The following is a 17,817-nucleotide window of genomic DNA, read 5'->3' on the forward strand; positions in this document are numbered from 1 at the left end:
CATCATTATCCAAGTCTACCATAAAGAGAAAATCTTTTCACGTATTTTCACAATGCGCTCCCGTTTTTCACCCTATCCAATTACAAAACACACAAACGTATTTGTGCGATAATTGGCATGGTGAAACTAGCGAAAACTACAGCACATTTTCGGGATATCAGTCTGTACCCCATAAAAAGCCCAAATTACATAGGAAATCAATATAGAAGTGTATTAGTAGCCCTAATACAAGTATCTTGGGTTCTTAAATTGTATGAAATGGTTGATATTTGGATAGGTGTGAAAAATTGATAAAAAGCAATATTTTTTGGAGAAAATAATTGCTGTAGTTAAATTGGCGTTACATTAAAATGGGTGAAAGTATATTTTTGTGCCTTTAAAGTGCACTTTTAAAAAGTTAAAAATACACCTGCTGCAGCCTCCTGAAAATGTTTAAAACACCTGTCCCACCCATACAGCCCCCCCAAAATACCTGACCCAGTACAACTTTAACCCATTTCCCAACACTTTTTACATTTTCACCCCAAAAATGACATTAGGGGGAATTCAGTTCAATAAAAAATTGGGTGTCCTGAACCAAGTCCCCACATTCTTAGCCAAAAATAGGGATTTTGCACATTTTATCATCTGCTCTGAGTTGAGGAAAACTTTTCGCTTTGTTCGCTCTATGGAATTTTCGCACATGCGAAAACTTCAGGAATTGAATAGCGTGATACGCACTTATGTGCAAAAAGATCGCACCTGCAATCGCTTTTCGCCAAACGCGACTTTTCGCACCTAATTGAATACGGCCCTTAGTATTAAAAATGAACATTTTATTTAGGATTATGTTATTTTGCCCAATTACAATGGAGCCTCTGAAAATAGGACTGGGTATAAAAATGGTTGCAATTCCTAAACGTTTCAGACAATATTTTTGTTCAACCCCTTAAATTAAAGCTGAAAGTCTGCACTTCAATTGCATCTTCATTATTTAATTTAAAATCCACTGTGGTGGCGTAACTATGTACAATAAGGCTTAAGAAAGGCTCCAATCTGCCAACTACTTGTGTCAGGAGGCGGCTACATGGGCTATAATAGGTAAAAGGCAGCTGTGTAGTATTGGTTATAATACATTGTTGTTTGGTAAATAGAAATGAGATAAAAGCACTGAATTGCAACCTGCATGTAGGAACACACGTCGCAAACAGGGAGTCACAAGCGTTTAGGAATTTAGAAGTGATAGGAGAAACTTTTGAAACAAGTTATTAAAAAAAAACTGTGGTATTATTGAAGGAACTACATTTAACTAATGAAATAGCTATGATTTCCTTTGTTTTTTAAACTAGTTAGTTCTCTATTGTCTGATGTTTTTACAAATGTTGTCAGGTCACAAAAAACATTGAACACAAGCAGATGTGTCACATCAGAAAGATAATGAACTACTGGTATAAGGTAACGACAAAATGGGTTCAAAAAGAAATATATATAGACCTCCAAAAGAAATGGTAAGTCAGTAAAGTCATGGAATAAATGTGTTTTGAAAACACAAATACCTATCGCTCATGAGAATACCCTCCATCCCGCCCCCCTAGCTTGTTACTTCATATAGTAGTGCACTTCTAGAATTTCAGATCTACCCTAAACATCAAGCTTATGTGAATAGGTTACCAAGTATGTAATATGAAGAGAATAGATTGCCAAAATGTATTTTTATGGTATTCTACTGTCACCTGGTGGAAGTGCACATCATCCAGATAAACTCATTCACAAACCTATATATACCTCTATTACAAGCTCAGTGCAGATAGGATTTAGAACTTTTCGATATCTATGCAGTGAGATATGACAGCCAACAGCTATAGTCATCCAAGCAAGTTGGTTAATAGCAGTACAGAACTAACTAGGACTAGAGGAAGCTTCTAGCTGGAATAATATTGGTACTCCCAATGTGTAGTGTTGGAGTGTTTGCAGAATCACAATAGCTGCAGGGCCAATGGTTGCCCACCATGACCTACATTATCTGAAGACTAATTCTGAAAGACCCAAACAAGCACGTTTACATTACATCCAGTATAGAGGTTTACGGAATGGCGACATAAAAAAAAAAAAGTAGCTATCTGCATGATGCACAATGACTGACTTATATCAACTGGAAGTCATGCAGTTAGCACTCAGGCTATACAACATTTTTACATACAATTCTGTATAATAACAAAACAAAAAAAAATGTTTGCAAAAAATAACTTTTATATCCATCTGCTGGATTATTGAAGAGGGAGACCTACAAAGCATCATTTCCCTGCCAGCACTGCCCTCTACAGGCAGCTTTTAAAAATGTTACAACTTGTACATTGGGACTAGTTTTCATATATGTGCTGGAAAAAATGGTAGAAAACGCAGTTGCATGCCTTCTGTAAGCTTTAATTCAATGACCTTTACCAACACACTCTATTGTACTTGTGGTGGTATGCGTTAACACATGAAAAATAGATCATGCAGTGTTGAATAGTTTGAATTGCAACCTGAAAGTTTAGATCGTAATGGTGGGAACGAGCCTATAAGAAAACAAACATTAAAAAAATACTAAAACACAGTTTGAAAAAGACTACACCTCTAAAAAGTATTTCACCTGCCTGCTAATATATACAAAGGATTATCAAGTATCCCTGATATATTTATGTCCTTATGTGTCTTCATGTGTTTACTAAATAACCTTTCTTTGATTACAATTTTTATTTTTAACAATTACGGTAGACATATTTAAAAAAAACTCACCCTATAACCATTTCCTGGACGTTACCCATAGTACAGAAGACAGCTCAATCCTGTACAAATTACCTATATCCAGATTCCATCACTTTTCAATATTAAAATGTAACCAATAAGTATATATAAAATGCAAAACTGAACTGTTTTTTTTTAAATTAATTTATATACCTAGCCCACAGTGCTGGGGGATTTTATGTATAACAAATATAGTTAGTTGCATAGTTAATGCACCTGGGAAAAGACCAATTCACTAGGAAACACTCAAAATGCCTGCTATAAAAGGATCCTGTTCTCCCAATGAAACAGATCTACCATTTATTTTCAATACGGTGCAAATACACCGTTTCTATAATCGTCATCCAATAAACTCTCCCCCAATTTACTCAATAACAAAATTTTTATGTCTGGCCACCTTTATCCTTTGATATCCACTTTGGATGACTTCTAAAATCATACTAGGGGCCTCATCTCTAATTTCACTAGAATGATCGCCAAGCCCCTTGACACCAGACTCGCTCAACATTTTTAAAGCCATAACAGCACTAAAAAGTTTGAATAGGAAGTGTCTGTAACCTGAGCCAACACCCACAAAGTCCCCTATAAGTGTTCTCTGACACTTTTATTTTGTCATGAAACTGGCAATGGCCAAAATATGTACGTCTTATTTTGCTATGCTATCCTGATATTCTATTGTACCAAACAACAAATAACTAATAGCAGCCAGGGATCTTAGATTTGATTACAACCTGTTTTGGCAAATACTTGTTCAGGTTATATTTTTAGCTTTATGATTATTCATCCAGCTAGTGTCCACAACTGTGAACCTCGAGTTACTATAGTAACAAATGCCTTAAAACTTCAGCCAGTAAAAAACATAAGGACATTTTAGAAAAAGGTCAAGAACTACCATTTAAGAGAAAGACAAAAAAAAAAAAAAAACAACCAGCAACAAAATAAATTACATTTCTAAAACACCAATAGTAGAACTGCTCATAGGCCTCGAAGGAGGTTTCCTGATGGGACCTAGAACGGGCTGACCCACACACATAAGCGCCTGTCTAACAGTAGATTGAATCCACCAGGCAAAAGACTGCTTAGAAGCCGGCCGGCCAACCCCACTTGTGAGCTTTAAACAAAACTAAGACCGTCTTGCGAAAAGAAGAGGTCCGCTCCACATAAATGTGCAATACCCCGACCACATCCATGAGATACGGAGAAGAAATGCTCACTGAAGAATTTGGGTGCCAAAATGACGGCAAAACAATCTTGTAAATCATATGGAAACTCAATCCACCTTAGGGTGATTTTACGTTCAAGTCCGTTGTTTCAGCCAATCGGATGAAAAATTAAAATAACAAGAGATATGGTAAGTACTTACCATTGTTATCTCTGTTTCTACAAAGTCCATAGGGTCCACAGGATTGACCTTGGGGTATAGCTGGATCTGGATCCACGGGCACCACGCAGTTAAAGCTTTAGCTCCCAGGATGCACTGGGTCCATCCTCCTCTTTACCCTGCCCCCGAGCCACAGGCACCTCAGTTGGTAAGTAGCCAAGGCCGGATGAGGAAAAACAGAGATAAGGAAGACTGGAACACACAAGAACCATACTCACAGAAAGGGAGACTGAAAACCGGTGACCAGCCGCTGAGCCCATATGAAGCAAGTTGCATAAGGGCGAGAGCTCTGTGGACCTATGGACTTCGTAAGAAACTGAGTTAACAAAGGTAAGTTCTTACCATATATCTGGTTTTCTACTTCAGGGTCCATAGGGGGTCCACAGTGTTGACCTTGGGGATGTCCCAAAGCAGGTCAAATAAGGGCGGGGACGCTCTTGTGCTGAAAGGAGAATCCGGCACCCGAAGGAAGCATCCTGAGCGGTGAAGGTGTCAAAAGCATAGAACCTCAGAAAGGTCTGGATGGAAGACCACGTGGCCGCCTTACACAGCTGAACAGCCGAGGCACCATGGCTAGCTGCCAACGAGGGGCCCACAGACCGACTAGAATGAGCCTTAATAGAGGCTGGAACAGGCAAACCCTCCCGTGTATAAGCCTCACAAATAACCAAACGAAGCCAACGGGCTATAGTTTGTTTGTTGGCAGGCCAACCCCTCCTGTGAAAACCAAAGAGGACTAACAAGGAATCCAACTTCCGAATGGAACTAGTCTGGTCCACGTAAACTCAGAGCATGGACCACATCCAAGGAAGCCTCACCAACCAAGAGATCAGGTGATTGAAAGGACAGCACAACAATTTCCTGATTAATGTGGAACTTAGAAACCATCTTAGGAAGAAAACCCAGACGAGTGCGAAGCACCGCCCTGTTCTGGTGAAAAATCAGAAAAGGAGAACGACAGGAAAGCGCCCCCAATTCTGACACCCTCCTGGCCGAAGCAATTGCCAGAAGAAAAATAGTCTTAACAGTCAACCACTTGAGTTCCACCGTATCTAGTGGCTTAAATGGAGGACCCTGGAGGGCCCGAAGCACTATCGCCAAATCCCAAGGAGCCACTGGGGGAAAAAAAGGGAGACTGAATCCTGAGAGCACCCTGGAAAAAGGTGCGGACATTTGGCAGTATAGCTATCCTACACTGGAACCACGCAGATAGTGCAGACACGTGAACTTTCAAAGAAGCTAGGCGTAAGTCTAGGTCCAAACCAGACTGAAGGAATGCCAAGATCTTAGAAACCCGAAACACCTGAGGATCGTAGTTTCTGGAGTCACACCACTGGAAATAAGTATGCCACACTCTGTGGTAAATCCTGGCGGAAGCAGGCTTGCGCGCCTGTGCTTGCGCGCCTGTAGCATCATGCTGATGACAGAGCTGGAAAAACCCCGGGACCTTAAGACAGATGTCTCAAGAGCCACGCCATCAAAGACAGATGACCCAGATCCGGGTATAGGCAGGGACCCTGAGATAACAGGTCCCAACATTGAGGCAGAAGGAACGGAGCGTCGACAGAGAGGCTCCGAAGATCAGAGTATCAAGGACGTCTGGGCCAAGCAGGAGCCACCAGCAGAAGCATGCCGCTGTCCTGTTTGAAATTCCGAAGGACCAGAGGAAGTAGGGATATCGGATGGAATAGATACACCAACTGAAAGGTCCATTTCACAGACAGCGCGTCCACCAGGCTTGCGTCGGCATCTCTTGTCCTGGACCCGAACAACTTGTGACGGGAGGCCATGAGGTCCACCTCCGGCAGTCCCCACTTGTCCACGAGTAGTTGAAACACCTCTGGGTGAAGCGTCCATTCCCCGGGATGCACGTCGTGATGGCTGAGGAAGTCCGCCTCCCAATTGAGCACTCCTGGGATGAAGACTGCCGAGATGGCCGGAAAGTGGCACTACGCCCAAAACAGGATGCGTGACACATTTGATATCGCTGCTCAACTGCAAGTACCCCCTTGATGGTTGATGTACGCCACCATGGTGGCGTTGTCAGACCAAACTTGCACGGCCCTTCCTTGAAGAGCGTGACCGGATAACTGGAAGGCCCTGTACACGGCCCGAAGTTCCAGACTGTTGATCAGGAGAACTGCTTCTTCCGCAGTCCAACGGCCCTGAAGTGAAAGTTGACCTATCACTGCACTAAAACCCCGGAGACTGGCATCTGTCCGTAATCCAAAAGGGGCGGCACTTGGTGAGATGAGATGTCTGAAGCCACCAAGCAAGCGACAGGCGCACCTCCGGGGACAACACCAGCATCCGAATCCGGATCCGGTGTGGTAACCCGTTCCCATTTGGATAGAATCAGTCCCTGCAGGGGCCTGTAATGGAACTGGGCATACTCCAACCATGTCAAACGCTGACACCATGGACCCCAGAACCCTTATTGCTGAGTGAACAGACACTCTGCAACTCTTCAGACAACTGCGCACCCGCGATTGTAAGGAGGAAATCTTTTCTGGAGTCAGAAAGATCCTTTGCTGATGAGAATCCAGCTGGGCTCCCAAATGAACCATCCGTTGTGATGGAATCAGGGAGGAATTTTTCCAATTTATTAGCCACCCGTGTGTTTGCAGACAAGCGATCGTCAGGTGTAGATGTTGTAGAAGTACCTCCGGAGAGCTTGCCAGCATTAGGAGGTCGTCCAGATATGGCAGAAGCCATATACCCTGGTTCTTTAGATGGGCAGCCATGACCGACATCATTTTGGTGAATATCCTTGGAGCCGTGGAGAGGCCAAAGTGCACAGCCTGAAACTTGTAGTGGTGTTGACGTATAGCAAACCTCAGATACAGTTGGTGTGAAGGCGCTATAGGAACATGGAGGTAGGCGTCCTGGATGTCCAGGGAGACCATGTAATACCCCGGTTCCATAGCCAGAATGATGGAACGTAAAGTTTCCATCCTGAATTTGGGCACTCTGAGGAACTTGTTCAGCGACTTTAGGTTGAGGACAGGCCGATGAGACCCATTGGGTTTCTGAACCAGAAACAGAGTAGAGTAGTAACCCATCCTGCGTTGAGAAGGCGGAACGGGAACAATGACCCCTGCTTTCAGCAAGGACCCTATGGCTCCCAGAATCTGCAGGGCCTTAGTCTTGTCCTGAGAAGTACTCATGCAGAAGAACTGGTGGGGAGGTCTTTGACGTACCCCTGAGAAACCACTTCTCGAACCCAAGTATCCGTGCTGGTGTTGTACCAGCACTGGGTAAATTGAAGTCGTCGGCCTCCCACTCTGGGATCCCCCAGAGGGAGGCCCGTCCCATCAGGCAGAAGGTTTATGATCCGGCTTGGAAGCAGGGCATCTAGCACTCCAAGCTTGCTTCTTAGGTTTAGGGGCGGTTGGTTGCCGATTGCCTCGGGAAGGACTGTCCCTTGGACTTTCCCTGAGAACGAAAGGACCGAAATGCAGAGGTCCTAGCCTTAGACGGCGCAGCTGCCGATGGCAGAAATGCTGACTTATATTTTGCAGAGTATCCACAATTTTGTCCAGGTCTGGGCCAAACAATATTTCCCCATTAAAGGGTAAGGCCTCCAAGAATGTAACCACAAGGAACGGAGAGCAGACACCGCTGCGGCCGAGACTCTGGATGTCCGAAGACTGGCATCCAAAGCCGCCTCACGAATATATGAAGCGGCATCTCTCATCTGTCCCACTCTGAACCTCAGGAACTTCCTCAGGAAATGCATCTTCTAGTACATTGGCCCAGCTTTCAATGGCTTTAGCTACCCAGGAGACGGCCATGGACGGACGTGCCACAGCCCCCGAGAGAGAATAGATTGACTTCAAGCAAGTTTCCACTTTCCTGTCCGTGGGATCTTTTAGGGATGAAATGGAGGGTATAGGCAAGGTAGCACTCTTGATTACGCGAGTAACATGGGAATCCACCGCAGGCGGAGTTTCCCACTTTTTACAATGACCCGCAGGAAACTGATAACTAGACGGTAAACGATTCCGTGGCTGGAACCTCTTACTAGGCGACTGCCAGGCCTCCGCCATGTGGTCAGTCAGCTGGTCAGATAAAGGAAAAACTGCCGAAGTCACTTTGGCCTGTTTGAAATTTGGGTATTTGGATTTAGGGGCTGGAGCATCATCCGCAATATCAAGAATGGACCGCACCGCCCTTACCAAAGCTGATACATTAATAGAAGACTTAGTCTCTACTTCCCGGGCAGGGGAATCCGAGTCAGAGTCCTATGGCAATTCCCCATCATTCGAGGATGCATCAGAGTATGATAGTTGTACAGACTGGGATGACAAAACTGGGCATTTAGATGCCTTCTGAGGCTTGTCACTCCTTAGCATAGTTTGAAAAGCTGAAGATGAAGCCACCAAACTCTGGACTGAACTAGAGAACACATCCACCCAAGGTGGTTGACCCGCCTGAGGGAGTCCTTGAAAGGGAATGAGACTGCTGAGTCACCTGTGGGGATTGTATATATACTGGTAAACCCGTACAGGGACTAACAGTCTGAGGCCCGAATGCAACAAATTCGGCACACCATGGGATGGGAGGACGGCTGGTTGTGGTAACCCCATATGGAGGAGAGTAGCTGGGACTGCGAGGCGATCCGCGATGGAGGCCAGTACCTGAGAAAATACCGCCCAAGGAGGGTCCTGTCCCGTAGTTGGGGGGTTAGAGGGACCAGGTAACTGATGGCACCTCACACACAGCCCATCCTGTCATAAATCCTCCTTATCTACCCCTGCAGGAGAACCGAATGGAAGCCGCGGGGCGCTCAACTTCGTCAGACATATATATATATATATATATATATATATATACACACATACATACATACACATACACACACAGATATATATCAACCCTATTGGGAAGTCCATTGATTCACTCATGGCGCACTCACAAGCACGCAATACACAGTTCCACAGATATGGCACCATGTAGCACGCAACTGTACGTGACCGACCTCACAAATATATGAATTTATATTCGATGTGCCAGGGAAGATGGCCGCCGGAGACCTCAGAGGAGGAGTGGCCGAAGGAGGAAGCAGCTCAGCGTCGCCAGACCCAAGCGAAAGGCGCGCTGAGCTGAGGGGAGGAGCCGCTAGACAGGGAAGGCTGCCTCCCCTGGCTAGCATTTAACCCACGGGATGCCGGTTCCCGCTGCCAGGAACGTACTCCATGGTGGTTTAGTGGTCCCGTGGGGTATGCCTCCGTAGAGGGAGAGCCCGCCGCCACCGCTAGAGCCTCCGTTCTGTCCCCAGAGACCGGAGGCAGACTACTGCATATACCCGCGGGTCACGGCAAGCGGTGACCCGCACCTTACTTTATCCCCGGCGCTCCGGCAGCAGTTGTGGGATTCCCCCAGAGCCCGGCTAGTAGACTCTGGGGACCCGCCACGATCCCCAGATCTGTACTGGCGTCGCGGCGCCAGCGGGGTGTAGGAGCGGCAGCTTGGACGTCCAATGAACAGTCCGACGCTGCCACTCTGAAGAGTAGTAAAAATTAAAAAAAAAATGTAAAAACCCATAAAAGAAAATAAGCTTAGGGGCTGCTAATCAGCCCCCCTGCACTAATAGTGACCCAACTTCGGCCGGGCACCAACTTAAACTGAGGTGCCTGTGGATCGGGGGCGGGATATAGAGGAGGATGGACCCAGTGCATCCTGGGAGCTAAAGCTTTAACTGCGTGGTGCCTGTGGATCCAGATCCAGCTATACCCCAAGGTCAACTTGTGGACCCCCTATGGACCCTGAAGTGGAAAGGAGATTTAGAGGAGTCGTCAGCTCAGAGACACTTCCTTACAGAGGCTATAGAAAAAAAAAACACTTTCCATGTAAGCCTCCTTACATCTATAGTCTGAAATGGTTTGAAAGGAGCTTCCTGAAACACCTCCAAAACCAATTTCAGATCCCATGGTGGAACTGGCAGAACACAGGGAGGTTGAATCCAAACAACCTCTTGCATAAAAGTCTGCACTTCCAGCAGCAATGCTAATATCTTCTGAAAAAGAATAGATAAATCAAAATTTGGCCCCTCACAGAAGCAAGACTTAGACCCTGATATAGCCTTGGTTGTAAAAAAGAAAAACTGAGAGGCGCGCAACTCCCGGCACTTACACCAGCCAATACAAGTCTTCCAGACCCAACTCTTAATCATAGTCTGTACCACTGCCTTTGAGAACCCTCCAGATATGGGTAGTGCCTCACCGTTAAAGCCAAATGTTGCAAACTTGGGTGTCGATGGGAAGGCACCAAGGTGGATCCACCAGCATGGACAACAGAGCACAAGCGTCCTCTCTCTCCTGATCCGCTGGAGAACCTTTGGCAAAAGAAGAATTGGTGGAAACATAAGCTAGCTAAATTGACCATGATGCCGTCAGGGTGTCCACTAAGGTCGCCTGAGGATCTCTGGATCTTGCTCTATAACAGGGAATTCTTCTGTTTAACCAGGAGACTACCAGATCTTTCTCTGGAACCCCCAGCATTCCACAATCAAATTGAAAACCTCCAGATGGACTTCCCACTCTCCCGAGTGAATCTTGTGCCTCCCTAATTTTCTACTTCCGGAATAAATACCGCAGAGATGGCTGGAACGAACATCTCTGCCCATCTCATTATTCGAGACGTCTTTGATATTGCTAGACAGCATCTCACGCCACTGCTGTGGAATTGTTAAACTATCTTGAGAGGATACCACTGTAAAAGGTTCTGCGTCTGAATCAAAACATTGAGCACTGCCATTCGTTCCAGGATAAGGATTGGAAGAACAGCGTCCTTCCTGGACCAGCTGCCCTGAAACTGCAGCCTCAAGTTAAGCGCCCACCAACTGGATAAACTGGTATCTGCTGTGACCTTGGTACAGTCCCAGACTGAGAATGGGCACCAAATTGCCAGACCTGTTGCATGAAACTACCAGAGGAGTGACGGGCGTGTCAGAAGAGAAAGCATGAACACCTGATTGTTCAGTCTCTGTTCCAGTCTGGACCAACTAAGTAGAATTTGGTGTTGAAGATCTCTGGAGTGGAACCTTGCCAATGCGCTGGCCTTGAAAGAGGCCGCCGACTTCCCAAAAGTATCATGCACGCCAGGATTGACACGCTCTATGCATGCAGGGATAGGGAAGGGGGAGAAAGAGGTGGAAGAGGTATATTGGTGGGGAGAGATGGAGGGGTGTGTGAGAGAGAGAGAGAGAGAGAGAGAGAGAGAGAGGCACGATTAAGATAGGGTGAGAGAGAGGAGGAGAGAACACAGGAGAAAAAAAAAATCCCAGCAGCGGCAGGAACAATAGTTAGTATGTTTATAAGTTCTGTTGAATTCAGGCACATATCGTGAAGCTTGTACTGTACAAGGCCATGTAGAATAATATTCTCCTAAATTACCATGTCCATGACACTCAAGCTACATATTTTATAGTGCTTTCTAGGGACACCTCCAACACTTACAGCAGCTGTAGGTGAAACAGTTGCATAAGAGAGTGGTGGGTGCAGCAATTGTTTTCACTCTACCAGGGAATCCAGCTTAAACACATGGGACAGGGATGACATGGGGGAATAGTGAGGGAACCTGGTGTAAGCAACAACACTTTGCTAGTCCCACGAAACCAAAGCAGAAAGCATAGCATTTCTAAGTCTTTGTTTCAGTACCTACTGTTTGCCAAATATTAAAGTAGTAGTAACACATGGGTACTCTAGATCTGCTGTCTCTGCATTAGAGGTACTACTTTTTCTGTAAAACAGAATTTGTTATTTAAAGACTACTAATGCATGAGAACATCATTTAGATGTAGCACAGCGGGGTACTTATTTTTACATATCTATTTAAGCCCTTAGGAGACAAAACAAAAAGCCTATATAGCATGGGGGTCAATCCTATTAACCGCATGTGTAAGTGCAGCAATCTGCTGCCCTTATGGTACCTACGGACTTGCTGATTTTTGTTTGCAACCCCATAGGGCTGTGTACAAAATCAGCAAGTCCGGGGCGAGATGGGGCGTCGAGGGGACAAGTTGCTGTGCCATTGCCGGCTCTTCCGCTGCAACTTGCCCTGATGCACTTAATAAGAATGACCCCTTAAGCTGCATACACACACACACAGATTTAGTAAATGAACGATTTTAGTAAACGATTTTCGTTCATTTTTTCAAGGGAAAAATGAACGAAAATAGTTTACTAAAATCATTCATTTACTAAATGTAATGAATGATTTTTTTGAACTACAAACGATTTTTGCATATTCCCTTCTTGAAAATCGTTGAGTTGGTCAGTCTGACTGAACTACAAACTACAAAAGTGAACGTGCATGAACGATAATCGTTCATCGTATTAACTCAGAATGTGAACGATTTTTTTCAACAATAAACAATAGTTATCGATAATTGTTCAAAAATTTGTTGTGTCTGTATGCACCTTTAGTCATTAATCTCCCGCCCCTGAAAAATAAATTAGACCGTTTTGAGAAAACAGTGAGAGATTGAAACTATTCAAACAACTTCAGACATTTCAAATCCATGTAAAACGGAGATGAGAGTGAAATAGACACATTAAAGGACTAAATTCCAGCGTTACAGAAAGGGCTACAACGTGAACAGTTCTTTTTGGGGAACTTATTTAAATGATTTAAAAATAAATGGAGCAAACTTTGATAAGTGTAAAAATTATGACACAGAAAAACCAATTGGGATGTATGTCATGTCAAACGGAAATGCCTTTAGAATGAAAGAGATGGATTATCTTACCATCCCTGTTTGACAATAGGTATACAAGGCCATTAAGACACGTGTCAGTCACAGCAGATATATTGGTCGCACATCTTCCTATTGCTTGGATTGTGACTGCAGCAAACTGTTTGTCTTGGCTTTTTACATAGGTCTAAAAATAAACAGAATTATGCATGTTAGAAGAGGACTTTAAAATTGCATTACAGACTTGGGCAGCTCAGTGACAAGTGAATTCACATGGTAATGAAGTATCAATCTTCTTATTCATTCCCTTTTCTACAATTTCATTTAACAGAGGTGGAATGTGCGAATCCGTAGCACCGTTCTCATCTCAGGGGACCTCCTGCTGAAATATTTACTTTTTCTCGTCCAATGCAATGGCCAGTATTGACATGACTTATAGTGGCTATTCTCAAACTGCAGTACCAGTTTTACAATATGAAATCAGAACAATGGAAACAAACGATACAGAAGACAATGTATCTCATTGATACAGTCGTTGGTTACAAGCAACACAAGCTAAAGCTAGCCATAAAGCCAGCAATATCAGCAAACTGGTCTGACAACTGAGTGCATATGGCTACAAAAAAAAAAGCTCTATGATTGGAAATGATAACATCATAATTCATCAGATCGTTCTCGAGGATGCCCTTGAAATGAGGTGGGCAGATGGTCACGGTCAGGCTGTGTGTGCAGTCATCTTGTGACTAACAGGCTCTCGTGTGATCCAGCTGTTTGATGCTTGGGTCCCAATTAATAAGCGATTATCAAAGTCTGGACAAATGGCAGGTTCAGTTTATGTGTGGTCAGAGGTAGGTTGTAAACTAGCCCAAATTAGACTATGCTTGTAAAGACAGGGGTAGTTCCATATACTGTAACGCACTATCTGGGAGACAAAGCGCAACTGAGCAAGTTCTTAAATTGGGGCTGACTAGTTGTAATCCTTAGTCTCATTATACACTATAAGTAAGCACAGGCTGATCAATTATTATAATATTAATTATAAAGTTATAATATAACTTTATTAAGACCCAATTTCAGCTCTCGAAAGGTGTCTTTATCAAGTGAAAAAAAAAAAAAAAAACAGAGAATGGTCCACAGAGGTCCAACGCATTATTTTCTGAATGTGCCTATAATAATGTGAAATAGTTTTAGATTTCACCAGTGTCCTCGAGAGACAATGGGTTATGTGCACTTCCCATCAAACGCTCTATCAGGACACAGCTGGAGACCTATTAGCCTTGAATCCCAACAAGACCTATGGGCAGCAATAAGTGATAATTAGTAGATAGGGGCATGCTCTTATTTTACGCAGGGAGAGATTGTGGGAATTGCAAGTTTGGCAGACACTAAGAGAGACTTTGTTCTGATTCACGTAATATAAGCTAGATAGGAATCGCTGCCTGCTAAATCACAAGACTGAAATATTCTGAAAGGACACTGCTGGACCAGAGGAGAGTTTGCCTATTCACTGTACTTGCACTTTGATTGTTTAAATTAAACAAGATAATCCCAAATTACCAGGCATCTATACTTTAGTGCCATATGAGGTGAATGTTAAAAAAATAAAAATAAAATAAAAAGCTTACATTTTCAAACAGAATAAAAGAACACCACAACAGTAGGGTCAAACTAATAGGGCAAAATCCAGATTTACATTAGAAACAGTCATGTCAAATAAAATAGACTGAAATGAGGGGGTCACAGATCACATGGTGTCAGACGGCCAGATTTTACTGACACTGGGATAAAATACATACAAACCTGGAATTCGCGTAGCAGAGTGGAGACATTTGCTTCAGTTGCCAAATTTGTCAATATTTCAAGCTGCAAAAAATACAAAAAGCAACGAGTGTTACGTCATGGAGTAGTGTACTGTATACAAGTCTGACAGTCACATACAGCAAGTCAGGCCTGGCCAACCTGTGGCTTTCCAGCTGTTGTGAAACTACAAGACCCAACATGCCTTGCTACAGTTTTGCTATTAGGGTATGCTAAAACTGTTGCAGGGCATGCTGGAACTTGTAGTTTCACAACAGCTGGAGAGCCACAGGTTGGCCAGGCCTGCAGTAAGTGATCAGATTGCACAATAACATTGAAAATGAAGTCAGCAACGTATATAAAAGGTTTTTTGCTTTTACATTTTTTTAAAACAGCATTCCTAGATAATCCTGATATTTGCTGCTTGATTTCTATTTGGTCGCTGAAAATGGAAATGAAACAGGAAGCAATCTTTGTATCTTTTCATTGGTCTGTGCTGTTACTTCTGCTACACTGTGGCCCCAGGAAAAATGGCTCTAGCGAGCATTTCCCGGGGCTCCACTAATGCCGGGCACACGCTGGGACAATGTCGTTACAATTTGGCCAAATCGTAATGACCTATCATGCAGTGTGTACGCAGGATATGCGCACTCCCGTGGTTGCATGCAACGTTTTCAGGTTTCATGTGCTACACATCAAAGCTGACGATATCGCATGCAGTCCAATTCATGTTTATGAAGGACAGAACGAGTGATCAAGTGTGTGTTGGGGGGCGTGGTATGAAAAACAAACAAGAATCCTGGTAAACCAAAGACTAAACAACATCATAAAGGATGACACAGGGCATGTACCTACACTGCACACGCCACTTCTCCTCTCCAGGACACAAAGGTAGTACAACAGAATTGCTAAATAAATAACTGTGCCCTCTAATAACCTAATATCTCAATAAACCAACAAGAACAACTGATAAGAAGAAGAACTAATAATGGAGTTCATCTACATGCTGCACACTGGCCTCATAAATCTTTATAGCTGTTACTTAAAGAGAACCAAAAGCTCGCTCTCACCTTTAACGTTTTTATCATAGTCGGATCAGTTGATCTGACATAGAAACTCTTTAAAAATGGCTCAAACAGGCCCTATAAAAGAATGAATGGAGATACAAACAGAGTTAGTAGTGGGCATGGCACTGGTTATCACAATCCATATTGTGGTCATTAGCTGCATTACCTTCCTCTGTATAGACATCGTTGCTATGTTCTGAAGAACAATGTATTGCACTTCCCTGAAAAACATAGATGACAAGTAAACCACTAGAAATGATAATATAGATTTAAGCTTCCACTAAATCTCTACAGAAAAAGAAGTTGACACAATCACTGCAGGGGAAACATGATTTCTGCACATCTAGTGCACAATTGTTATTCATTTAAAAATACAATATTGAAACAAAATACTTAAACAAAGGATATTGTTTACATGTAATCAGACTGGGCACCATTCCAGTTGATTCATGATTGCTTTTTTTTTGTGTTCGTTTGTTAAAACTTTATTGATCGGTTTGGTCTTAAATTCCAAGCCAGGTGAGGACAATTTCAAAGCCACATAAATCCTCTGATCCATTCAGCCAGTCAGGAAGTTGCTGTTGCTCTGAGCAGTCATGGGTTCCTTTACACTGACTGAGGACTCGAAGATTAGGAGAACGAAGGGCTATAAAGCAGGGCACAGATATAAAAAGTAAATGAAATGCTTGTAGCTAAGAATTTCAACGGTCGGAATCATCATTAAGAGATGGAAAATAAGTGAAAATGAAGTGGAATTATTGAACTCCAGGCAAGATCTGGAACACAAAAATCTGTGATTGAATCCACTGAAGTAATAGTACACAGTACAGGGTTGCTTCTACTAGAATGATTTCCATGGAAGAGCTGCTAGAAATAAATCTTTCCTATGACTTTACCATAAAGAACATCAGTATGAAACAAAAATCGTAGTTATGCCACAAAATGCTATGCACCGTTATTATCTCTTGCTGATACGCCACCATCAAGTGTCTGCAGCGCCGTAAAGGCAAAATGACAACAAAAAACAAACAACCTAATATTTAATAGTTTCAAATAGATAGTACAAGTTGTAAAAACAAACTTAAGATATTTAAAAGGACTTGTACTAAGCCATAGAGTGTGATAAAGTGGAGAGAGAAAGTACCGACCAATCAGCTCCTGTCATTTTTCAAACATAGCCTGTAAAGTGACATCGTCCGGTCAGCCGAGCAAGAGGCCCAGTTGCAGGTAATGAAAGACAGAACGAGGAATCAGTCCGTCGTTCATTACCTCGTTCTCATGTGTACCCCGACATATCGGCTGGGTACACATCACTCGTGTGTGTACCCAGCTTAAGACAACTAAGTCAGTGACAGTTAATAACAATATAAACCAGTCTTGCCGACTATTGCAGGCAGGACTCAGAGATCCATCATGTGGAAGGAACAGGTGAGAGGGACGGCAGGCGGAACGCTAAGTTTCTCAACATTTTAGCGAATTGTGTCATCAAGGCCCCCTGTCACACCCACTTCACAAAAGAAGTAGGCGGCATGGTACAGTTGCCCACTATACTGGGAGCCGGGCCACTATACTGGTCGTGGGCAACTATAGGTAGTACTCACTGACCCATTGCCCTGGGAAGGGAGTACGGAATGGATTAAAGCAGTTTACCATTAGTGGGAGTGTATTACAGACAAGGGTGGAACGCCCTCTTGTGTCAGTTTATAGTCTAGGGGTGACAACAAAAAAAATACTTTTAGCCATAACTACAAAATACACATTTGGACGAACAACAGGTGAAGCACAAAAAACACAGAGGGGTGGGTTATTGTGGCTGTGTGTTAGCCAGAGGAAGGAAAAAGGGAGTCAAATAAATATCCAGTAATCCTGGAAGCGAATACTCTACAGTCAGTTGATAAACTGAAGCAGGGACAAGGTTAGCTATTTCAGCAAATACATCAATACAAAACATATACTGTGCAGTGCTTAGAGCAGTGGTTCTCAAACTCGGTCCTCAGGACCCCACACAGGTCACGTTTTCCAGGTCACCCAGCAGGGGCACAGGTGTATTCATTACTCACTGAAAATCCACAGGTGGAGCTAATTATTTCACTGATTCTGTGAGGAAA

The 17,817-nt window shown here is 43.5% G+C and overlaps 1 protein-coding gene across 1 annotated transcript in view; it reads right to left on the reverse strand.

Moving 5' to 3' along the window:
• AP3B1 (adaptor related protein complex 3 subunit beta 1) overlaps nt 1-17,817 on the reverse strand; it is a 249,412-nt gene that overhangs the window by 153,148 nt on the left and 78,447 nt on the right. Inside the window, exons 10-13 of the mRNA XM_088443910.1 lie at nt 15,876-15,930; nt 15,713-15,784; nt 14,646-14,708; nt 12,900-13,032 (exon numbers count right to left, since the gene is read on the reverse strand). Coding sequence (XP_088300036.1) covers nt 12,900-13,032; nt 14,646-14,708; nt 15,713-15,784; nt 15,876-15,930 — 323 coding nt within the window. The remainder of the gene's footprint in view (nt 1-12,899; nt 13,033-14,645; nt 14,709-15,712; nt 15,785-15,875; nt 15,931-17,817) is intronic.

The sequence above is a fragment of the Taudactylus pleione genome, unplaced genomic scaffold (assembly GCF_031769625.1).
Source record: "Taudactylus pleione unplaced genomic scaffold, aTauple2 ptg000336l, whole genome shotgun sequence".
In the NCBI taxonomy this organism is placed as follows: domain Eukaryota; kingdom Metazoa; phylum Chordata; class Amphibia; order Anura; family Myobatrachidae; genus Taudactylus; species Taudactylus pleione.